We start from the raw sequence: 23,999 nt of genomic DNA on the forward strand, positions 1-23,999 counted from the left end.
CTTTTTTTTTTTTTATAGATTTCAGACTCATGCTGGAGTCTGAAATCTCAGACTGCAGCCGGGACACAGACAAGCTCAGCACAGTTTTCTGATTGACAGGTAGGAGTCAGCACTGTGCTCATAGCACAGCAGGACATACTCCTGACATTGCCTTACTGCATGCCCTCATTCATTTTACTATCTGAGCTCAGATCTTTCTTCTCTCTGCACATGCAGTTGTAAACAGAGAGGAGAAGACTCAGAGCTGTCAGCCGTCACGCCACGCCCCCTTCCTCCCTCACACTAGGACGGCTGAATGAGCAGCCAAGAAGACAATAAATCAGGTACAAAGAGGGGTTTTTGAATGAAAAGAAACACAGTGATAGTGTCAGTGAGAGCCAGGGACAGGTGGGGGGGGGGGGGGGGGAGGGGGGAGGGATTAGGGAGAGTTTAGATCATGATAGGTACTCTTAAAGTTTATTTTCTGTCTGACCACAGTGCTCTCTGCTGACACCTCTGTCTATCTCAGAAGTTTTATTTGGGGATTTGCTCCGGCTCTTGACAGTTCCTGACATGGACAGAGGTGTAAGCAGAGAGCAATATGGTCAGACTGAAAAGAACTACACAACTTCCTCTGTAGTATACAGCAGCTGATAAGTACTGGAAGGATTAAGATTTTTAAATAGAAGTAATTTACAAATCTGTTCAACTTCCTGGCACTAGTTGATTTAAAAAAAAAATTGTTTTCCAGTGAAGTACCCCTTTAACCCCTTAAGGACTCAGCCCATTTTGGCCTTAAGGACTCAGACAATTTAATTTTTACGTTTTCGTTTTTTCCTCCTCACCTTCTAAAAATCATAACTCTTTTATATTTTCATCCACAGACTAGTATGAGGGCTTATTTTTTGCGTGACCAGTTTTCCTTTGTAATGACATCACTCATTATATCATCAAATGTATGGCGCAACCAAAAAACACTATTTTTGTGGGGAAATTAAAACGAAAAACGCAATTTTGCTAATTTTGGAAGGTTTTGTTTTCACGCCGTACAATTTATGGTAAAAATGACGTGTGTTCTTTATTCTTAGGGTCAATACGATTAAAATGATACCCATTATTATATACTTTTATATTATTGTTGCGCTTAAAAAAAAATCACAAACTTTTTAACCAAATTAATACGTTTATAATCCCTTTATTTTGATGACCTCTAACTTTTTTATTTTTCCGTATAAGTGGTGGTATGGGGGCTCATTTTTTGCGCCATGATCTGTACTTTTTTTTGATACCACATTTGCATATAAAAAACTTTTAATACACTTTTTATAATTTTTTTTAAATAAAATGTATTAAAAAAGTAGGAATTTTGGACTTTTTTAAATTTTTTTTCGTTCACGCCGTTCACCGTACGGGATCATTAACATTTTATTTTTATAGTTCGGACATTTACGCACGCGGCGATACCAAATATGTCTATAAAAAATGTTTTTTACGCTTTTTGGGGGTAAAATAGGAAAAAACGGACGTTTTACTTTTTTATTGGGGGAGGGGATTTTTCACTTTTTTTTTACTTTTACTTTTACATTTTTTTACATTTTTTTTACACTTGAATAGTCCCCATAGGGGACTATTCATAGCAATACCATGATTGCTAATACTGATCTGTTCTATGTATAGGACATAGAAAAGATCAGTATTATCGGTCATCTCCTGCTCTGGTCTGCTCGATCACAGACCAGAGCAGGAGACGCCGGGAGCCGCACGGAGGAAGGTGAGGGGACCTCCGTGCGGCGTTATGAATGATCGGATCCCCGCAGCAGCGCTGCGGGCGATCCGATCGTTCATTTAAATCGCGAACTCCCGCAGATGCCGGGATCTGTATTGATCCCGGCACCTGAGGGGTTAATGGCGGACGCCCGCGAGATCGCGGGCGTCGGCCATTGCCGGCGGGTCCCTGGCTGCGATCAGCAGCCGGGATCAGCCGCGCATGACACGGGCATCGCTCCGATGCCCGCGGTTATGCTTAGGACGTAAATGTACGTCCTGGTGCGTTAAGTACCACCTCACCAGGACGTACATTTACGTCCTGCGTCCTTAAGGGGTTAAGCATTACGATCATAAAAAATGCAGATGTGTCAAAAGTTTTGATCGGTCAGGGTCTCAGTGCTGAGAACCCCATCGATCTCTAGATACAGCTGCGTGAAGTGCACAGCAGTAACACCCTTCACTCCCCGCCTCAGTGCACAATCTGTCATGTTGTAGGTGATGGGCACCATAGTCTATAAGGGCATTTTCACACGGCAGCATTTTCGAACGGAACCTGGCGGAAAAATTCCACACAGAAATTCTGTTGCAACAGAGTCTCATTGTTTTCAATGGGATTCTGCTGCACCGTGCACACATGGGAATTTCCACAATTAAAAAATCTTCCGCGGAAATGCAGATTCCGCCCTTCGCAGAAAGAATTTACATGCCAATGCGGAGTCCGCTCAGAAATGCATTGCCGTGTATGGAGGCGGTAAACTTCTGAGTGATAAAGTGCCCTGCTGCTGTGCGCTTCACCCTGCTAGAGATCAGTTGGGGTCTCAGCACTGATACAAACTTGTCAGCATAAAACGTCAAAAGTTTTTAACATTTTATTAAGCTAGTAACAATTTAAACCGAACCCAATAAATTGTAAAACCATGGTCATTTTTGGGGTCGTAACAAATAATCTATAAATGGGTTATCTGATTTAGGAGGCCAACTTTTAACTAGTAGGACATTTTGGGTTAATAAAAGGGGAGACTCTTGTTTGGGACCTCTATCAATTTGAGTAAAGCCAGCTATAAAGAGTGTACTCCCTCCTCTCTCTCCAAGGTATCCATAGATTACTCAGGCTATTTTATCATTTGAAAGGGCAGTATGTAATACTTGATTTCTCCTGCGGGGGAGCTGCAGAAAAAAATGATGGTGTCAAGTTTTTACAGTAATTACCATTAACTGCCAGGGGTTCCAGCAGGTGGTTTTTGGGATTGCCGAAAGAGGATTGGTCTGTTTCCCCTATTTTAAGTCTGTAAGTGTGTGACATGTGACTGATTATCATCAGTGCTGCGATCTGTTCATTCTTTATATGGATAACTGTCATACCGCTAACTATGTGACCTTCAGGGCTTGTCTGATCAACGCGCTATTAAATCCAGTCATTCTAATACCAATGCATTGGGATCTGTCAATCAACTGATAACATATGAATAAATATGCAGCGGTTGTATTCGTTTGACAGGGTGTAGGGTGTCCTTGGGGCAGTGTTTCGCAACCGTGGTGCCTCCAGCTGTTGCAAAACTACAATTCCCGGCATGCTAGGAGTTTACTTTTGCAACAGCTAAAGGCACCCTGGTTTGGAAACACTGCCTTACGCATTCACTAACATTTAGATAAGCTGCAACTAGTTGTGGAGTCGGGGGAAAATTCTGTTGGCTGACATATAATTCATGTATATGGTCAAACGGAGGATCCATAAGCCCCATAGGGAATGAATGGAGTGATGGTTGTGCATGTGCGTCCCAGCTGTCGGACCTCCACCAAATTATGTGCGTAGAGGATAATTTAATAAAAATGCCCATTTTATGTTGAGGATGAAGTGCTGATGGACAACTGAGGGCATGGGTTAGATCCGTGGTCATCCCTTTTCTTTTCTAAGTACTATTCACTGTACATCTATCTATCTATTTGTCTATTTAACTATCTATCTCATATCTATCTATCTATCTATCTAATTTCTATTTATCTATCTATCTCTGATCTATCTCATATCTATCTATCTATACAGTGGGGATCAAAAGTTTGGGCACCCCAGGTAAAGATTTGTGTTAATGTGTATAAAGAAGCCAAGGAAAGATGGAAAATTCTCCAAAAGGCATCAAATTACAGATTAGACCTTCTTATAATATGTCAACAAAAGTTAGATTTTATTTCCATCATTTACACTTTCAAAATAAGAGAAAACAAAAAAATGGCGTCTGCAAAAGTTTGGACACCCTGCAGAATTTATAGCATGCACTGCCCCCTTTGGAAAGCTGAGACCTGCCAGTTTCATGGATTGTTCTCAATCATCATCTGGGAAGACCAGGTGATGTCAATCTCAAAGGTTTTAAATGCCCAGACTCATCTGACGTTGCCCCAACAATCAGCACCATGGGTTCTTCTAAGCAGTTGTCTAGAAATCTGAAACTGAAAATAGTTGATGCTCACAAAGCTGGAGAAGGCTATAAGAAGATAGCAAAACGTTTTCAGTTGTCAATATCCTCTGTTCGGAATGTAACTAGGAAATGGCACTCATCGGGAACAGTGGAAGTTAAAGCAAGATCTGGAAGACCAAGAAAAATATCAGACAGAACAGCTCGCAGGATTGTGAGAAAAACAATTCAAAACCCAAGTTTGACTGCACAATCCCTCCAGAAAGATCTGGCAGACACTGGAGTTGTGGTACACTATTCCACTATAAAGAGATACTTGTACAAATATGGTCTTCATGGAAGAGTCATCAGAAGAAAAACTCTTTTACGTCCTCACCACAAAAATCAGCATTTGAACTTTGCAAATGAACATATAGACAAGCCTGATGCATTTTGGAAACAAGTTCTGTGGACTGATGAGGTTAAAATTGAACTTTTTGGCCGGAATGAGCAAAGGTACGTGTGGAGAAGAAGGGGAACAGAATTTAATGAAAAGAACCTTTGTCCAATTGTTAAGCATGGGGGTGGATCAATCATGCTTTGGGGTTGTATTGCAGCCAGTGGCAAAGGAAACATCTCACGAGGAGAAGGAAAAATGGATTCAATAAAATTTCAGCAAATTTTGGATGCTAACTTGATGCCATCTGTGAAAAAGCTGAAGTTAAAGAGAGGATGGCTTCTACAAATGGATAATGATCCTAAACGAACCTCGAAATCCACGGGGGATTACATCAAGAGGCGTAAACTGAAGGTTTTGCCATGGCCTTCACAATCTCCTGACCTCAACATAATTGAAAATCTATGGATAGACCTTAAAAGAGCAGTGCGTGACAGACAGCCCAGAATTGTCAAAGAACTGGAAGACTTTTGTAAGGAAGAATGGGCAAAGATACCTCAAACAAAAACTTGGCTGGCTACAAAAAGCGTTTACAAGCTGGGATACTTGCCAAAGGGGGCAGTACAAGATATTAACTCTGCAGGGTGCCCAAACTTTTGCAGATGCCATTTTTTTTGTTTTCTGTTATTTTGAAAGTGTAAATGATGGAAATAAAATCTAACTTTTGTTGACATATTATAAGAATGTCTAATCTGTAATTTGATGCCTTTTGGAGATTTTTCCATCTTTCCTTGGCTTCTTTATGCACATTAATACAAAGGTTTACCTGGGGTGCCCAAACTTTTGATCCCCACTGTATCTATCTATCTATCTATCTATCTCATATCGATCTATCTATCTATCTATCTATCTCATATCTATCTCATATCTATCTATCTATCTATCTCCAACTAGACTAAATTTAATAATAAGGTTAAGTTTTTTTACTGGCAGTTTTTGAGCCAAAGTCAGAAGTGGATCCATAAGGGAGGAGAAGTGTAAGTCCTTCCTTTATATGGTCCTATTCCTTTTGAATACACTTCTGGCTTTGGCTCAAAAACTGCAGTGGCAGAAATCCAAAAACTGCCAGAAAAAAAACAAGTGGAAACTTAGCCTAAGGATGACGACAACACCAAAAAACGACAACTAGTATAATACTTACCCACAACATGCACAAAACAATCTGTAACTCAAATTTGTATCTTTCTAGCAACAAAGGTAAATTTTTTTTTTTTTTTACAAATATTTAGTCAAACCCATTCCATACAAATATAAACCATAACCATTTTAAAATACATCCACAGCGGTACATGTTCTTGGATGAGGGGCCCCGAGGGACCAACTGCCCTCTAATCACCACCAACGATAATTGCACTAAATATAAAACCACAACCCCAGGACCCTGGAATCCAGAGGAGAAAGGAAAAAAACCATAAAAAAACAAAACTACAAAACACATGAATTCCATCTCTTTCTACCCTAGAAATAAAATATCCAGCCATCTCTCAAACCTACGTCAGGGAGAATTAGAAGACCCTCATACACATTTGGGGGTTGGCTGTCCTCACCATAAATGGCGGGTTTGGCTAGTTGTAAAATATTGGCCTGGTCTGATATTGTCTGTAAATGTAATGGATCCTTGCTGACAATAAATCACATTTATACCACAGCCCAATATGTGGTGTAAAGGTGTCTGGAAGATCAGTGGAAATAAGAGACATAGGGGGAGATTTATCAAAATCAAAAAGTTGCCCAGTTGCCCATAGCAACCAATCAGATCGCTTCTTTCATTTTGCAGAGGCCTTGTCAAAAATGAAAGAAGTGATCTCATTGGTTGCTATGGGCAACTCAGCAACATTTCCTGTGGACAGGTTTTGATAAATCTCCCCCATAAAGTGGAGCCCATGGGAGGGGGGACTTCCTAGCATTAATACCAATAAAGAGAGACATAGTTTCAGGCTTGAGTGTCCCTTTAAGGCCATATATGATAGATGTGCTGTGTGTTTTCCCTTGTTCTATCCAGTCCTTCTGGTTTCAGCTCGCTGCCCGAACTCATGAGAATTCCTCCTCTCGTGTAGCGAATGCCCAGTGATCCCTTAAGAGATATGTACATATTCTGAATATTTGCTGTCATCTCGCCAGGCATCCGGGATCGGGAGAGCGAAAAGGCCTAAACTTTCAGTATTTCACAATGTGGCATCTCCAGTAAGTGTTCTTAAAGAGCCAGCGCCTGAAAATATGAATCTCTGAGGATATAAGTACAATGTAAAACTTACTATTAAAGTGGAGGGGGCGAGTAAGACCCCATGGCCATCCCTTACCTCTTCCAAATCTATGTAGCTCATATCTATATCTCTCTTATATCTATCTATCTATCTCATATCTATCTATCTCTCATATCTATCAATCCCATATCTATCTATCTATCTATCTATATCATATATATCTATCTATCTATCTCATATCTATCTCATATCTATCTATCTATCTAATATCTATCTATCTATCTATCTATCTAATATCTATCTATCTATCTATCTCATATCTACCTATCTATCTCATATCTATCTATCTCTCATATCTATCAATCCCATATCTATCTATCTATCTATCTATCTATATCATATATATCTATCTATCTATCTCATATCTATCTCATATCTATCTATCTATCTATCTCATATCTATCTATCTATCTATCTTATATCTATCTATCTATCTATCTCTCTCATATCTATCTATCTATCTCATATCTATCTATCTCTCTCTCATATCTATCTCTCTCATATCTATCTATCTCATATCTATCTATCTATCTATCTATCTCATATTTATCTATTTATCGTTTTATATTAATTAATTTATCTATCTATCTCATATTTATTAACCTTTTTATCTTCTATCTATCTCATATCTATCAATCATCTATCTCATATATATCTATCTCATTTCTATTCATCTATCTCATATCTATCACCTACCTTTCTTATTCTATCTATGAGAGAGCAATATAAGGTGAAAAAAAAGTTTTAAAAAAAGATTTTTTTCATCCTAATGTGTCACACGCTGCTTGTTACATATTAGAATGGAATAAATCACTTTTATTACTTTTTTCCACCTTATATTGGAGTGCTGAGGAAGATTTTGTTTATGTATCTATTGCTTCTATGTATCTCATATCTATCAATCTATAATCTATCTCACATCTATCTACCTAATATTTTTTTATCTATCTATCTCATATCTATGTATCCATCTCATATTTCATATCTATCTATCCCATATCTATCTATATCTATCTACCTCATATCTATCTATATATCTAATATCTATCTAATATCTATCTCATATCTATCTCATATCTATCTATCTATCTTATATCTATCTATCTATCTCATATCCAGTGGCTTTGCGACCCGGGTGCGGGGGGTGTGGCCCGCACCGGGTGACACCAACCTAATGGGGTGACACCAAGACGCTCCGCAGCACCCACCCCCCATCTGTGCCCGACCGGCCTCCCATCCGTCAGCACCCCCCCTTCACCTGCGCGGTGTGTGTGCAGTGCGCCCGTCCATCAGTACCCCCCCCCCCCCTTTCATCTGCACTGTGCGCCCGTCCATCATCACACCCCCCCTCACCTTCACCAGCACTGTGCCCGGCCTCCGCTCCCACGTCTGCGCCGGCCTGACGTCACACCTCATGGCCGCGCAGGAGGACGTCAGTTACGTCACTCGCAGGGCGCCCGGTGAGAAGGATCGCTGCGCTGGATGGGTGAGTGTGTGTGTCTGTCTCTATCTATGTTTGTGTGTGTGTGTGTGACTGTGTATGTGTGTGACTGTGTGTGTGTATGTGACTCTGTATGTGTGTGACTGTGTGTGTGTATGTGTGACTGTGTGTGTGTTTGTGTGACTCTCTGACTGTGTGTGTGTGTGTGTGTGACTCTGTGTGTGTGTGTGTGTTTGTGTGACTCTGTGTGTGTGTGTTTGTGTGACTCTGTGTGTGTGTGTGTGTGTGTTTGTGTGACTCTCTGAGTGTGTGTGTTTGTGTGGCTGTGTGTGTGTGTGTGACTCTGTGTGTGTGTGTTTGTGTGACTGTGTGTGTGTGACTGTGTGTGTGTCTGTCTATGAGTGTGTGTCTCTCTGACTGTGTGTGTGTTTGTGTCTCTGTGTTGTATGTGTTTTTTGTGTGTGTGTGTGTGTGTGTGGGGGGGGGGGGGGGGTTGAACCAGCGATCTAATGTGGGGAGACTTTGACCCATTGTGGGGAACCTGCAAGGGAACCTGCGGCCTAATGTGGGGAAACTACTACCAAATGTGCGGAGTCTATGCTACCTAATGTGGGGAATATGTGCTACCAATTGTGGGGAGTCTATGCTACCTTATGTGGGGAGTCTATGCTACCTTATGTGGGGAATCTGTGCTACCGAATGTGGGGAATCTGTGCTACCGAATGTGGGGAATCTATGCTACCTAATGTGGGGAAACTGCTACCTAATGTGGGGAATCTGTGCTACCTAATGTGGGGAAATTGCTACCTAATGTGGGGATTCTGTACTACCTAATGTGGGGAAATTGCTACCTAATGTGGGATAACTGGTACCTAACTAATGTGGGGGAACTGGTACCAAATGTGGGGAATCTATGCTGCCTAATGTGGGGAAAAGATGCTACCTAATGTGGGGGAACTGCTGCCTACCTAATGTGGGGGAACTGCTGCTTACCTAATGCTCCCCCCCTGGCAGTAGCACCCTCATTATCCACCAGCAACACCCCCCCCCCCAGCAGCAGCACCTCCATCAGCAGATCCTGATGGTGGATGATGACGGTGCTCCTGCCAGGAGGATGATCCTGCCGATGGATGATGGGGGTGATACTGCCTGGGGGGATGGCCAGTAGCACCCCCATCATCCACTAGCAACACCACCAATACCCCCCTCCCCTGGTAATAGCATCAGCTAACGGATGGTGAGGGGTGTTACTGCGGTTGTGGTATTATATTCAGAGGGTGCACTGTATGGCAACGTTACATTCAGAGGGCGCAGTTTGTGGTAGTATTATATTCAGAGGGCGCAGTTTGTGGTAGTATTATTAGAGATGAGCGAACTTACAGTAAATTTGATTCGTCACGAACTTCTCTGCTCGGCAGTTGATGACTTATCCTGCGTAAATTAGTTCAGCCTTCAGGTGCTCCGGTGGGCTGGAAAAGGTGGATACAGTCCCAGGGAAGAGTCTCCTAGGACTGTATCCACCTTTTCCAGCCCACAGGAGCACCTGAAAGCTGAACTAGTTTATGCAGGAAAAGTCATCAACTGCCAAGCCGAGAAGTTCGTGACGAGTTGAATTTACTGTAGTTCGCTCATCTCTAAGTATTATATTCAGAGGGTGCAGTGGGTGGTAGTATTATATTCAGAGGCTACAGTATGTGGCGGTATTATATTCAGGGGTACAGTATGTGGCAGATTTATATTCAGGGGTACAGTATGTGGCAGATTTATATTCAGAGGGTATGGTATGTGGCAGATTTATATTCAGAGGGTACAGTATGTGGTAGTATTATATTCAGTGGGTACAGTGTGTGGGGGTATTATATTCAGGGGTACAGTATGTGGCAGATTTATATTCAGAGGGTACAGTATGTGGCAGATTTATGTTCAGAGGACACAGTGTGTGGTAGTATTATATTCAGAGGGCAAAGTGGGTGGTAGTATTAGATTCAGTGGGTACAGTGTGTGGCGGTATTATATTCAGGGGTACAGTATGTGGCAGATTTATATTCAGAGTGTACAGTATGTGTTGGTATTATATTCAGAATGTACAGTGTGTGGTAGTATTATATTCAGTGGGTATGGTGTATGGAAGGTTTATAATCAAAGAGTGTAGTGTATAGTAGTATTATATTTAGAGGATACAGTGTCTGGCAGGTTTATAATAATAATTGTTTTCATATAGAGGATGAGAATGCACTCACATAGTGAGGAGACGTCACCTGTAATCACTGATATCATTGTGTATTCTCCTCACTATAGAGAAGACGTCACCTGTAGTCACTGATATCATTGTGTATTCTCCTCACTATAGAGAAGACTTCACCTGTAATCACTGATATCATTGTGTATTCTCCTCACTATAGAGAAGACGTCACCTGTAATCACTGATATCATTGTGTATTCTCCTCACTATAGAGAAGACGTCACCTGTAGTCACTGATATTATTGTGTATTCTCCTCACTATAGAGAAGACGTCACCTGTAGTTACTGATATCATTGTAAATTCTCCTCTCTATAGAGAAGACGTCACCTGTAGTCACTGATATTATTGTGTGTTCTCCTCACTATAGAGAAGACGCCACCTGTAGTCACTGATATCATTGTGTATTCTCCTCACTATAGAGAAGACGTCACCTGTAGTCACTGATATCATTGTGTATTCTCCTCACTATAGAGAAGACGTCACCTGTAGTCACTGATATCATTGTGTATTCTCCTCACTATAGAGAAGACGTCACCTGTAGTCACTGATATCATTGTGTATTCTCCTCACTATACAGAAGACGTCACCTGTAGTCACTGATATCATTGTGTATTCTCCTCCCTATAGAGAAGACGTCACCTGTAATCACTAATATCATTGTGTATTCTCCTCACTATAGAGAAAACATCACCTGTAATCACTGATACCATTGTACATTCTCCTCACTATAGAGAAGACGTCACCTGTAATCACTGATATCATTGTGTATTCTCCTCACTATAGAGAAGACGTCACCTGTAGTCACTGATATCATTGTGTATTCTCCTCCCTATAGAGAAGACTTCACCTGTAGTCACTGATATCATTGTGTATTCTCCTCACTATGTCCTATCAGAGCTGTAGTCGCTTGTCAGTTCTACAGTTAGGTCAGTGAAACTACAACTCCCAGAATAACCTCACCATTGCTCAAAGGGGTACTCTACTGGAAAAAATCTTTTTAATCAACTGGTGCTACAAAGTTAAACAGATTTGTAAAATGCTTCTATTTAAAAATCTTAATCCTTCCAGTACTTCTTAGCTGCTGTATAAGCGATTCACAGGAAGTTATTTTCTTTTTTGTCTGACCACAGTGCTCTGTGCTGACACCTCTGTCCATGTCAAGAACTGTCCATAGTAGGAGCAAATCCCCATAGCAAACCTGTTCTGCTCTGGACAGTTCCTGACATGGACAGAAGTGTCAGCAAATAGCACTGTGGTCAGACTGGAAAGAAATACACAACTTCCTGTGGAGCATACACCAGCTTATAGGTACTGTAAGGATTAAGATTTTAGATAGAAGTAATTTAAAAATCTGTTTAACTTTCTGGCACCAGTTGATATAAAAGTAAATGTTTTCCAGTGGAGTACCCCTTTAAGTAATTCTGGGAGCTTTATATTTAAATGGTGAAAACTTCTTTAACACTTTCCTATTCTGTGGCAACTGGTAAATCTGATTATTATACTGGAAATTCTCACAATGCGCTACAACAGTGGTGTCTGTCACAACAGGCTAAAAACTTACTGGGGGGAGGGGGTAGGTATGGGGGTGACACCATTTTCTACCGCACCGGGTGACACCAACCCTAGCAACGCCACTGCTCATATCTATCTATCATCTCATATCTATCTATCTATCTATCTATCTATCTCATATCTATCTATCTATCTCATATCTATCTATCTATCTCATATCTATCTATCTCATATCTATCTATCTCATATCTATCTCATATCTATCTATCCATCTCATATCTATCTATCTCATATCTATCTATCTATATATCTATCTATCTCATATCTATCTATCTATCTATCTATCTATCTATCTATCTATCTATCTATCTCATATCTATCTATCTCATATCTATCTATCTCATATCTATCTATCCCATATCTCATATCTATCTATCTCATATCTATCTATCTCATATCTATCTATCTATCTCATATCTATCTATCTCATATCTATCTATCCTTTATTGTTCTTAATCATTTGTAAAGCTATGTTTCTGAGACAGTCTTTGTCCCTCTATGTTTTTGGAAAAGTGGAAGATGAATCACTAAATGGTCCAGTAGGCGATGTCCCCCAGATTTTCCTACCATTACCATTTGTTACCATTAAGGACTTCAGAAAGCTGGGTGTGAGTGCAGTAGGATCTATAAGGCTACGTTCATTGCCAAAAAGCGGCTGACATATACCAAAGTGTACTGACAGTGGGCCCGACTGAACTCGACTAGTGACTGTTCGCTCTATTTCCTGATTGTATACCTTACTTTTATCTTCCTAGTACACCACACTTTTTGAGAAATCTAGTCCATAGTGGACTACACTTGATGCAATAAGCTCAGTAGGTCCGCTGTCCGCATGGTGCAGAATTAGCCCACATTTTGTGCACCCTAAATGTCAGACGAAAACATGAGCTGAACACGTCCTAATAACAACCACATGGTCCGATAGACAAGTCTTTTAACAGGTTGACTGTAGAAGATGACCTGCAGCAGTGCTCTCCAAACTGTGGGCCCTGGGCTGCCCGGGCATGCGGGGAGTTTTAGTTTTGCAACATCTGGAGGTTCACAGTTTGGGCCACCACAGTTGGGAGTTGTAGTATTGTAGCATTGGGAGGTCCACAGTTTGGACCTTCACCGTTGGATAGAGTTGCCACCGGCCATGCTAATGTGCCTAATTAATTATATATGCGTGACATCACAGGATACACATATGTGGGGGAAATGTCCTATTCTGACCCCCATAACTTTTTTATTTCTCCTTATACGGGGCCTGTATGAGGCTTATTTTTTGCGTCCCGATCTGTAGTTTTTAACAGGACCCTTTTTGTTTTGATGGGACTTTTTGATCGCTTTTTTTTAAATTAAATTCAGAAGTTGCAGTTAGTAACAAACTACAACTCCCAGCATGCCCTGATACAGCCTGTGGCTCAGCAGCTGCCCCCAAACAAAAACTACAATTCCCAGCATGCCCTGATACAGCCTGTGGCTCAGCAGCTGCCCCAAATGAAAACTACAACTCCCAGCATGTTGGTCTATATAATAGTATATAGTATAGGTCAGTGTTTACCAACCAGGGGTGCCTCCAGCTGTTGCAAAACTACAACTCCCAGCATGTTGGTCTATATAGTAGTATATAGTATAAGTCAGTGTTTCCCAACCAGGGGTGCCTCCAGCTGTTGCAAAACCACAACTCCCAGCATGTTGGTCTATATAATAGTATATAGTATAGGTCAGTGTTTTTTTCCAACCAGGGGTGCCTCCAGCTGTTGCAAAACTACAACTCCCAGCATGTTGGTCTATATAATAGTATATAGTATAGGTCAGTGTTTTTTTCCAACCAGGGGTGCCTCCAGCTGTTGCAAAACTACAACTCCCAGCATGTTGGTCTATATAATAGTATATAGTATAGGTCAGTGTTTTTTTCCAACCAGGGGTGCCTCCAGCTGTTGCAAAACTACAACTCCCAGCATGTTGGTCTATATAATAGTATATAGTATAGGTCAGTGTTTCCCAACCAGGGGTGCCTCCAGCTGTTGCAAAACTACAACTCCCAGCATGCCCGGACAGCCAACGGCTGTCCGGGCATGCTGGGAGTTGTAGTTTTGCAACAGCTGGAGGCACCCCTGGTTGGGAAACACTGGTACTGGTTATAGTGCAACATTCCAGGAGTTGCAGGATTGGTTGGATAAATACCCGCCATTGCATAGCCAGTATTTTCAATATAAAAAATACCGGCAGGGTGGATAAAGTACAGGCTGTGCTGATAAAATACCAGCCAGGTGGCATCCCTACCGTTGGACCACAACAGTTGGGAGTAGTAGTTTTGTAACATCTGGAGGTCCACAGTTTGGAGACCACTAACCTACAGGGGTGAAACAAATAGCATTATCACAAACCTGATCTCCTTGTCCTCTGGATGGTGCAGGAGATGAGCATTTACTTTACTTCAGGCCAATATACGTTACTGCTCCGGCTTTCTTTTTGGTTCCCAGGACCAGTGTCCGGCTATCCTCCTCCCGACGCCTCCTCACGAGCTCCTGTCCCGGTGAGTGCACCTTGCAGTCTATCCAGCTCCCTCCTCACCTGTTGGCTCCTTCTCTCTTGCTCCTTCCCCCTCCCCTACAGTTCACCTGGACCAGGTATAGTTTGAACTGGTTTTTTTCCAGTAGTATCTGGCAGCCGGTCCCTGTGAACCTCCCCTGTCCCTCCCTCCTGCTGCTTAACTTGGAAAGACAGGTTCACTCACATCCTACAAACAAGCGAGACCTGCCGGGTGGACATTTTATTAGGCAAAAGACCATGCGGGAAGATAATACATCACTTGGTCACTTATTTGTAATGGACAGGTGTAGCAGAGACGAATACACTTCGCTTGACAAAAATAAAGGAAATTGAACATTTTGTTCATTACGCAGAAATTTCCATTTTTTTTAAAGGGGTTCTCCGGTGCTAAGACATCTTATCCCCTATCCAAAGGATAGGGGATAAGATGCCTGATCGCGGGAGTCCCGCCGCTGGGGACCCCCGGGATCTTGCACGCGGCACCCCGTTTGTAATCAGTCCCCGGAGCGTGTTCGCTCCGGGTCTGATTACCGGCAACCGCAGGGCCGGCGGCGTGTGATGTCACGCTCCGCCCCCCGTGTATAGTCACGCTCCGCCCCTCAATGCAAGCCTATGGGAGGGGGCATGACAGCCTTGTTTTGACCAGTTTTAATTTTTGCATTTTTGTTTTTCTCCTCTCACTTTTATTGGCCATAAATGTTTCAATTTTTCACCAGAAAAAAACCCAAAAAACACAGGGGGAATGGCACCCTCTTTAGCCGTGCACCCCTCCCTCTTTTTCACAGGAGGTTTTTTAACCCCTTAAGGTACTCAGGGTTTTTCCGTTTTTGCACTTTCGTTTTTTCCTCCTTACCTTTTAAAAATCATGACCCTTTCAATTTTCCACCTAAAAATCCATATTATGGCTTATTTTTTGCATCGCCAATTCTACTTTGCAGTGACATCAGTCATTTTACCCAAAAATGCACGGCGAAACGGAAAAAAAAATCATTGTGCGACAAAATCGAAGAAAAAATGCCATTTTGTAACTTTTGGGGGCTTCCGTTTCTACGCAGTGCATATTTCGGTAAAAATTACACCTTATCATTATTCTGTAGGTCCATACGGTTAAAATGATCCCCTACTTATATAGGTTTGGTTTTGTCGCACTTCTGGAAAAAATCATAACTACATGCAGGAAAATTTATACGTTTAAAAATGTCATCTTCTGACCCCTATAACTTTTTTATTTTTCCACGTACAGGGCGGTATGAGGACTAATTTTTTGCGCCGTGATCTGAAGTTTTTATTGGTATGATTTTTGTTTTGATCGGACTTTTTGATCACTTTTTATTCATTTTTTAATGGTATAAAAAGTGACCAAAAATGCGTTTTTTTTTACTTTGGAATTTTTTTGCGCGTACGCCATTAACCGTATGGTTTAATTAATGATATATTTTTATAGTTCGGACATTTACGCACGCGGAGATACCACATATGTTTATTTTTTTTGTTTTTACACTGTTTTATTTTTTTTATGGGAAAAGGGGGGTGATTCAAACTTTTATTAGGGAAGGGGTTAAATGACCTTTATTAACACTTTTTTTTTACATTTTTTTGCAGTGTTATAGGTCCCATAGGGACCTATAACACTGCATACACTGATCTTTTACACAGATCACAGGCGTGTATTAACACGCCTGTGATCAGTGTTATCGGCGCTTGACTGCTCCTGCCTGGATCTCAGGCACGGAGCAGTCATTCGCCGATCGGACACCGAGGAGGCAGGTAAGGGCCCTCCCGGTGTCCTGCCAGCTGTTCGGGATGCCGCGATTTCACCGCGGCGGTCCCGAACAGCCCGACTGAGCAGCCGGGTCACTTTCAGCTTTGACCGCCGCTTCTAAAGGGTTAATACCGCACATCGCCGCGATCGGCGATGTGTGGTATTAGCGCGGGTCCCGGCCGTTGATGAGCGCCGGGACCGACGCGATATGATGCGGGATTGCGGCGCGATCCCGCTTCATATCGCGGGAGCCGACGCAGGACGTAAATATACGTCCTGCGTCGTTAAGGGGTTAAACTGTTAATGGATCCAGCATGTCAGCCAGTCAGAGGCTATATGCCCAACAGAGGTGAGTGGATATGAGTGTTAGGCTCAGAATTTGGGTTAGAGTCCCGTCCGAAATGAGGCCACCTCCGCGTGGTGGATGGGGGGACACATTTTGATCAAAAGGTGCGCTAAGAGCCTCAATTTTTTGACCAATGTGTGCTGCTGCAATCCTCTTTTTTTGTATCATATATATATATATATATATATATATATATATATATATATATACACCCTGTTTCAAATTATTATGCAAATTCTATTTAAGTGTCACAAAGATTAAATATTTTGTTTTTCAGTGTAACTCTTGAATGGCATTGTGTCTCAGGCTCTTTTGATCACTGAAAACAATCTCAGACACCTGTAATAATTAGATTGCCAGGTGAGCCCAATTTAAGGAAAAACTACTAAGGCTGGAATTCCCCTTGTTTTTTTTTTTTTTTTTGGGGGGGGGGGGGGGGAAGGGACAACAACAAACGTCAATTCAGCTGCAGAAAAACGCTACGGCCAGATGAGAGTGGTGATTGGCAGGAGTATAGTGCAGAGATGCGAGCGCTGTATAGAGCCGCATCTCTGCTATATTATGGACGAAGCGGGTGTCAGGAGTTACAACGGGGCAATATGTCTATTAGTACAAGTCTGTTCCATGCTTGGAGTAGTGGTACTACCTAAAAAATTTTAAAAAATTTTGAAAAAAAGTGAAACACACATACACAACAAATTAAAAGTTCATTATAAAAAATAAAAATTTCCTTAAATACATTTTTCCCATTCCCTCTGCATTCTTTTTTTTTTTTGGTACCCAACACATTTTGAAAAAAACACCAAAGGGGCCAAAAATGCAATTTCAACTCAAATGCAAAAACTCGCGTTTTGCACTAGCGTTTTTTCTGTGAAAAAAATGCAGGAAAAAAAAACAAATGGATGCTAGCCTATAGGTAGGTGTTCCACATTATTAAGCTGAGCACCACTTTCAAGCAATATGGGGAAGAAAAATGATCTCTCTGCTGCCAAAAAGAGTGAAGTAGTTCAATGCCTTGGATGAGGTGTGAAAACCGAATTAGATATTTCACGAAAACCTAAGCGTGATCATCGCACTATTAAGAGATTTGTGACTGATTCAGAGCCCAGACGGGTTCGTGCAGATAAAGGCACATTGAGGAAGATTTCTGCCAGATTCATGCATCCGATCAAGAGAGCAGCTGCTAAAATACCATTACATAGCAGCAAACAGATATTTGAAGCTGCTGGTGCCTCTGGAGTCCCATGGAAGGTGTAGAGTCCTCCAGAGTCTTGCAACTGTGCATAAACCTTCTATTCGGCCACCACTAACCAAGGCTCACAAGCAGAAATGGCTGCATTGTGCAGAAAAAGACATGAACAGTCCTGTTCACTGATGAGAGCTGTGCAACCCTGGATGCTATTTGATTGAAATAGCTTTTGATTTTCAGTAAATATGCTGCAAACACAACAAATGACAATTTTCAGTTCTTTACAACCTATAAAGTGTTTTGAAACTTACTGGGGGAGATTTATCAAAACCTGTTCAGAGGAAAAGCTGCCCAGTTGCCCATAGCAACCAATCAGATCGCTTCTTTCATTTTTAGGAAGGCCTCTGCAAAATGAAAGAAGCGATCTGATTGGTTGCTATGGGCAACAGGGCAACTTTTCCTCTGCACAGGTTTTGATAAATCTCCCCCACTGTGTGTAATAATTTGGAACAGTGCGTTGTAAGTTTTTTATGTTTAAAAAAAATCCTGTTATCATTAGGAGGTTTGTTCAATAAAAGTTGAATTGTACTATAACATGTGATTTATGCTGACTTGTTATTTACATCAATTATTTAGGTAGATGAGATAATTATAAAAATATAATTTGCATCATCATTTGGAACAGGGTGTGTGTGTGTGTGTGTATATATATATATATATATATATATATATATATATATATATATATTATTTATTTACATATTTGCTGGGCAAAATTGAAAAACCTACCACAATCTTTGCAACTTTTGGGGGCTTCTGTTTCTGCAATTTACAGTTAAAATAACTCATTGGCCATGATTTACTATTGTAAACCTGACGTGTTGTTGGGTTGTGCACCAGATTCTGGTGCATTTTATGCATTTTAAGCTGCGTTTCATGTATTTTCGACCATATAGTATTTCTACCTGTGCTTACTTCATAGCTGGTGAGTGATGGCTGCTATCAGCAGCCAGGACTCACTGCTAAAGCCGGGCATCGGCGCCGATGCTGATGCCTGCGATCAAAGTGGATTGCAGGATTTAAAAGTAAAAATTACTGGTGCCTGTGGGCTTGGGGGGGATGATGTGGACCTCGGCGGGGTAATCTTGGGGGCCAAATCAGCTAGGATAACGTCCGGACGGTCCCTCCCTGTCTCAGTGTCTTCTGTTCAGTGCTCTAAAAAAAATACAGACAACCTCGGCAGCGTCGATATTACTGATCAATAGTATGGCATAGAGTTGAACAGTTTTTGCAGTCAAAAGATTTCATATAATATTCTCATATGGGGACTAAAAAAATATGAAAAAAGTCATAAAAAAGTCATACAAAAATGTTGAAATAAATGTGGGCCTCTTTAAAAATGAAATTTGATTGGTTGCCATGAGCAACTGGTCAACTTTTCCTCAGCATAAGTTTTGATTATCTTACCTCATTATCTTTTTGTAAGAAAATAACGATACTTAAAGGGGTACTCCGGTGAAAACCTTTTTTCTTTTAAATCAACTGGTGGCAGAAAGTTAAACATATTTGTAAATTACTTCTATTAAAAATTCTTAATCCTTCCTGTACTTATTAGCTGCTGAATACTACAGAAGAAATTATTTTCTTTTTGGAATTCTCTCTGCTGACATTATTATAATAATAATAACGCTTTATTTATTGTTGTCCTTAGTGGGATTTGAACCCAAGTCTCCAGCACTGCAAGGCAGCAGTGCTAACCACTGAGGCACCATGCTTCCCTTAGCATACATCTGCTATGCATACATCTGCTATGCATACATCTGCTATGCATACATCTGCTATGCATACATCTGCTATGCATACATCTGCTATGCATACATCTGCTATGCATACATCTGCTATGCATGGTTGTTAAAATGGACAGAGATGTCAACAGAGAGCACTGTGCTCGTGATGTCATCAGTGTTCCAAAAAGAAAGGAATTTCCTCTGTAGCACTCAGCAGCTAATAAGTACTGGAAGGATTAAGATTTTTTAATAGAAGTAATTTACAAATATGTTTAACTTTCTGCCAACAGTTGATTTAAAAGAAAAAAGGTTTTCACCGGAATACCCCTTTAAAGTTGTTCTCTTATAGCCCCTATAATTCTTTTTTTTTTCATATACAGGGCCGTAGGAGGCTCAATTTTTGTGTCATGAACTGTAGTTTTTATTAGTAGTGTGTACCATTTTATTTTAAGTGAATTATTATATTGCTTTTTATTAATTTTTTTAAGTTTATAAAGTGACAAAAAATCTGCAGTTCTGGACTTTGGTATTTTTTATGTTAACATTATTCACTCTGTAGAAAATGGGGGGGTTAAACTTTTATAAGGGGAGGGTCTTCTTCAGATTTATTACAATATTTTTAATGACTTTCTCACTATTTTTTAGTCCCCATTGGAGAATATTAGGTGGTGGCTCAGTACGGGATGGTGTCCCCCCCTGTACCTTTCCTGCCTTGTCAGGCAGTGTCCCTCAGTGTCCCCAGGGCCCCCTGTAATTGTTTCCCCATTTGTATATGTGTTGTATATTAAAAGATGTGTTATGCATTTAATAAAATGTACCAGAAGATTGTTACCCAGGAGGTACCAGTGACCAGCTGACCACAAAGGTGACCTATGGGCTCCCTGCTAGTCTCCCCCATATAAGCCCTGGGTGGAGCTTCTCTCTCTTGCTTCCTGCTGAGGTCCAGTGCAGTCATGCCTAGTGTGTGTGTGTCCAGAGCATTGGAGGCCTCAAGTCAAGTCCTGAAGCCACATGTCAAGTGCAAGTAAGCTAAAGTCACCGTCCTGTCAGTCACAAGTCAGTCAAGTCATCTGTCTACCCAGCGTGGCCTGCACTAAATTCTCCCATCTAACCAGCAAGCCTACGAGGTCTCTGCGTCACTGGTCCCCTCCTTGGGCCCTGGCTGTACTGCATAGGCTGTTCCAACTGTCTACCCTCAGTAAAGCTAACATTGTCCGTAACTTGGCGTCGGTGTCTTCATTGCCCCTGTGCCTAGCCCAGGATACAGCCGTATATCTTTGGGTGGTGTAGGCTAAACTACGCCCTGGCGTCACGAACACAAGGGGGTAATACCATCTGCCTCTAGGGTAACAACATCTGCCCTGCACCTCACACCCTGCTATACCACAACTTTTGGCATCAAGAACAGGATATGGGTGTGTGCCTTATGCCACAAGTCTCCACCCCCCCCCTAGTCTGAACTATGTCCAGCATTGTCTGCAAGAAAATCGCATGCCGATGCGAATAAAGTTTGCGCCAGAAAGTGTACGGGACTTTGTCAGTGGAATGTGTTTTACCCGAGGTGCTTGTGAAATAGAGGGGGAGTGGAAGAAAAGACTGTTATCTGTTATTGAGGAAAACCTTACATCGTGAACATTATGAGCAAAATTCGTCCTAAAGCAATGTTATGTCCCAAGATGTCTTCCACTATACCTGAAAGGGTTAATCTGTTGGAAGAACAGCGCGTGAAAGGATCCCACCATGGCCAGCATGCCGCCCCTGGGCGTGGAAGCCAAGTCGTAGTTCCTAGTCCTAAGTGGAACTTGAAAGGTTCTACGGCCATTTTGCTGGAGACCAGTATAAGAAGCGGAGCCAGACCTCTTTAGTCTTGCGGAAGTTCCTGGTGAGAGCAAGATGGCGGATGGCCAGCAGACTATCCGTGCAGAGAGTCCCAAGATGGTGCCGGAGGCCCGGAGAGTCACCGCGAGGCACATGTTCATGGATTTGGTGGACAGTCTCCTGAAGATCTCCATCGGTGCCTAGGAGGCCTGCTATCAAGTCCTGCTGCCCGAGGATGATGGAGACTGGCCGCAACCCTGGTGGAAGGTATGCGGAAGTCTTCACGAGAGCTGTCGCCCCACCACCGGACCTGGGGATCCTGGGTGGAGATCTACACGGAGGAGTCGGAAGTGACTACCCCAGCCGAGGTCGCGTTTTCCACCCCTTCATCTACCCCCAGTCCAGAGCCAGCACCCCAGGTCCAGCAAACTACAGCACATCCCCAGTCACCACCGCTACCCAAGTGGTTATTTGGTGATGAGCCGGCACTAATCCAGTTCATGAGGGATCATCTCCTACCCCTACCAGGGAAGTCACATCCTTCTGTCCAAACTGCCCAGGCCGAGAAGGCTAAACGGGAGGCCAAAGTGGCTGCCATTATGGAAAAATTAAGGGCGCAGAGGAGAAAAGAGTATGGTCCTCAAATCATGCCTTATGAAGTTCATCAAGTCCAGCAGCAGGACACTAAGAGCATTGAAGCCTTATACATAAGAAGGCTAGAGCAACTCCGAGAGGGAGAGCCACAACTAGAATGGCAGAGGGCCACAGTCATCAAGTTTGACAGTGTGAGGGGGTATGGCACACTAATGGACTGCCACCACGGTGGTACTATTCTAGCGAAAAGGAGTACGGTGAAGAGAGATTACCTTCCTCCACCTCTACACTCCCTAGAGAGCGGGGAGATTGTAGAGCATACCCCTGTACAGAGTCTGCGAAAGTAATGGGCAGAAATTGTCACAGGCCCAAGAATCCTACGCAAATCCCCTTACCCTATTTCCCCTCTGAAGATTGGGACTCAGATCCATTTGGTCTCCTGCCACCAAGCATCAAATGGAAGGTCGTCCAAAAAGAATGGTATCCTGAGTCACCTGTTATGGACCCCAGATAACTGTGTCAAGGGTCTTCTACAGTTGTGCCCAGGCTTGCTTCTGTGGTCGAGGAGGTTTGGCCTAACCAATGGGCACCAACCGAAGTGCCTCGGCCTACTCATGCTAAGCAGAAGGTTTGGCCGGCCCAACAGGCACCTACACGTGATCCCCCAGGGGCGCAAGCTGCTGCTGTTCAGGTGGTGGTCACCATGAGCCCGACCATTACTGAATCCAGTTTGTCCCATGTGTCGTGGGGTACTCATATCAGCCCCATGGAGGGGGCACAGTCGTAGGTACATGTCCAAGCCTAGAAAGCAAGGTGACCGTCGAGGTTGGGATGGAAAGTTTCCAGGCCACAGTATTTGAAGATTACAAGATGTCCATTACTATTGAGTCATAAGACTAACTGTGATCAGAAAGCATTGTTGTTGTTTATAGGTTCCTGCAACATTCAAGAAGTGCCTGATGAACTTGTCAAGAAGTTTACTTGTAACCACATGCGTAAGTGTTCCTGTCCGGCTTTCCGCCGTGACCCTTTACTGAGAACTCCAAAATGTACCTGAACTGTAGAGCGGTACAATGAAAGTCTGTATATATCATCAGAGTAATATATTTTTGCCCATGATTTTTGCACAAGTAGATACTTATGTTGGTGTACTGTAATTAAATGTGTATAGTCTGGATAGGGTACAGCCGTCACCGTGTAAGGCTCAGTTTCCCATATGGAGTCCAGTTTGTGAGTCCTGGGGAACTTCCGCAGCCGGACCTTGTCACTAGTGTTGAGCGGCATAGGCCATATTCGAATTCGCGATATTACGTGAAAATATGGATAAATATTCGTCATATATTCGCTAAATTCGCATATTTGTAATATTCACGTTTTTTTCGCATATGCGTAAATTCGCATATGTGAAAATGTATGCACTTTATAGCAAGTACAGTATACCAGTCTAACTTGATAGAAGCAGCAGAAGGGAGGGATCAATATTCGCGAACATTCGCATATGCGAATATGCGCATATGCAAATATTCGCCCGGCGGTCTTGCACAGTAGTATTAGAGCCTTCTTTAGACCATACAAGCTGGAAGCAGAGAGGGATGATCACTGTGATGTGTACTGTGAAAAAAAAGAAAAAAAAGTGAATATTCGTAATTTGGAATATCTAGTGCTATATTCGCGAATATTCGCGAATTCGCGAATATGCGATATACTCGAATAAAATTCGAATTGCGAATATTCGTGAGCAACACTACTTGTCACCTATCTGGAGAGGTTTGGCGGAGGCATGACGGTTGTAGTCTTGCTACTGCCTCTATTGGGCCTCGCCTATATTTTTGTTGACAATCTCTTTTACTTC

At 42.2% G+C, this 23,999-nt stretch overlaps 2 protein-coding genes across 9 annotated transcripts in view; one reads left to right on the plus strand and one right to left on the minus strand.

The window, feature by feature from the left end:
* Window positions 1–23,999, minus strand: part of SCNN1A (sodium channel epithelial 1 subunit alpha) — a 244,685-nt gene that overhangs the window by 110,003 nt on the left and 110,683 nt on the right. The window contains exons 1-2 of one of the 7 annotated variants that reach the window (XM_056530723.1): window positions 8,211–8,331; window positions 6,521–6,802 (exon numbers count right to left, since the gene is read on the minus strand). The exons of 1 other annotated variant lie outside the window; for it this stretch is intronic. In XM_056530723.1, coding sequence (XP_056386698.1) covers window positions 6,521–6,522 — 2 coding nt within the window. In that variant the 5' untranslated portion in view covers window positions 6,523–6,802; window positions 8,211–8,331. Of the gene's footprint in view, window positions 1–6,140; window positions 6,253–6,520; window positions 6,819–8,210; window positions 8,357–14,485; window positions 14,767–18,259; window positions 18,312–23,999 lie in introns of those variants that run through there. 5 more of the 7 variants (XM_056530722.1, XM_056530728.1, XM_056530724.1 and 2 more) reach the window with 5 other exon arrangements.
* The window catches only part of LTBR (lymphotoxin beta receptor), a 214,515-nt gene that overhangs the window by 47,064 nt on the left and 143,452 nt on the right, over window positions 1–23,999 (plus strand). The gene's annotated exons all lie outside the window — the stretch shown is intronic.

The sequence above is a fragment of the Hyla sarda genome, chromosome 7 (assembly GCF_029499605.1).
Source record: "Hyla sarda isolate aHylSar1 chromosome 7, aHylSar1.hap1, whole genome shotgun sequence".
Classification (NCBI taxonomy): Eukaryota; Metazoa; Chordata; class Amphibia; order Anura; family Hylidae; genus Hyla; species Hyla sarda.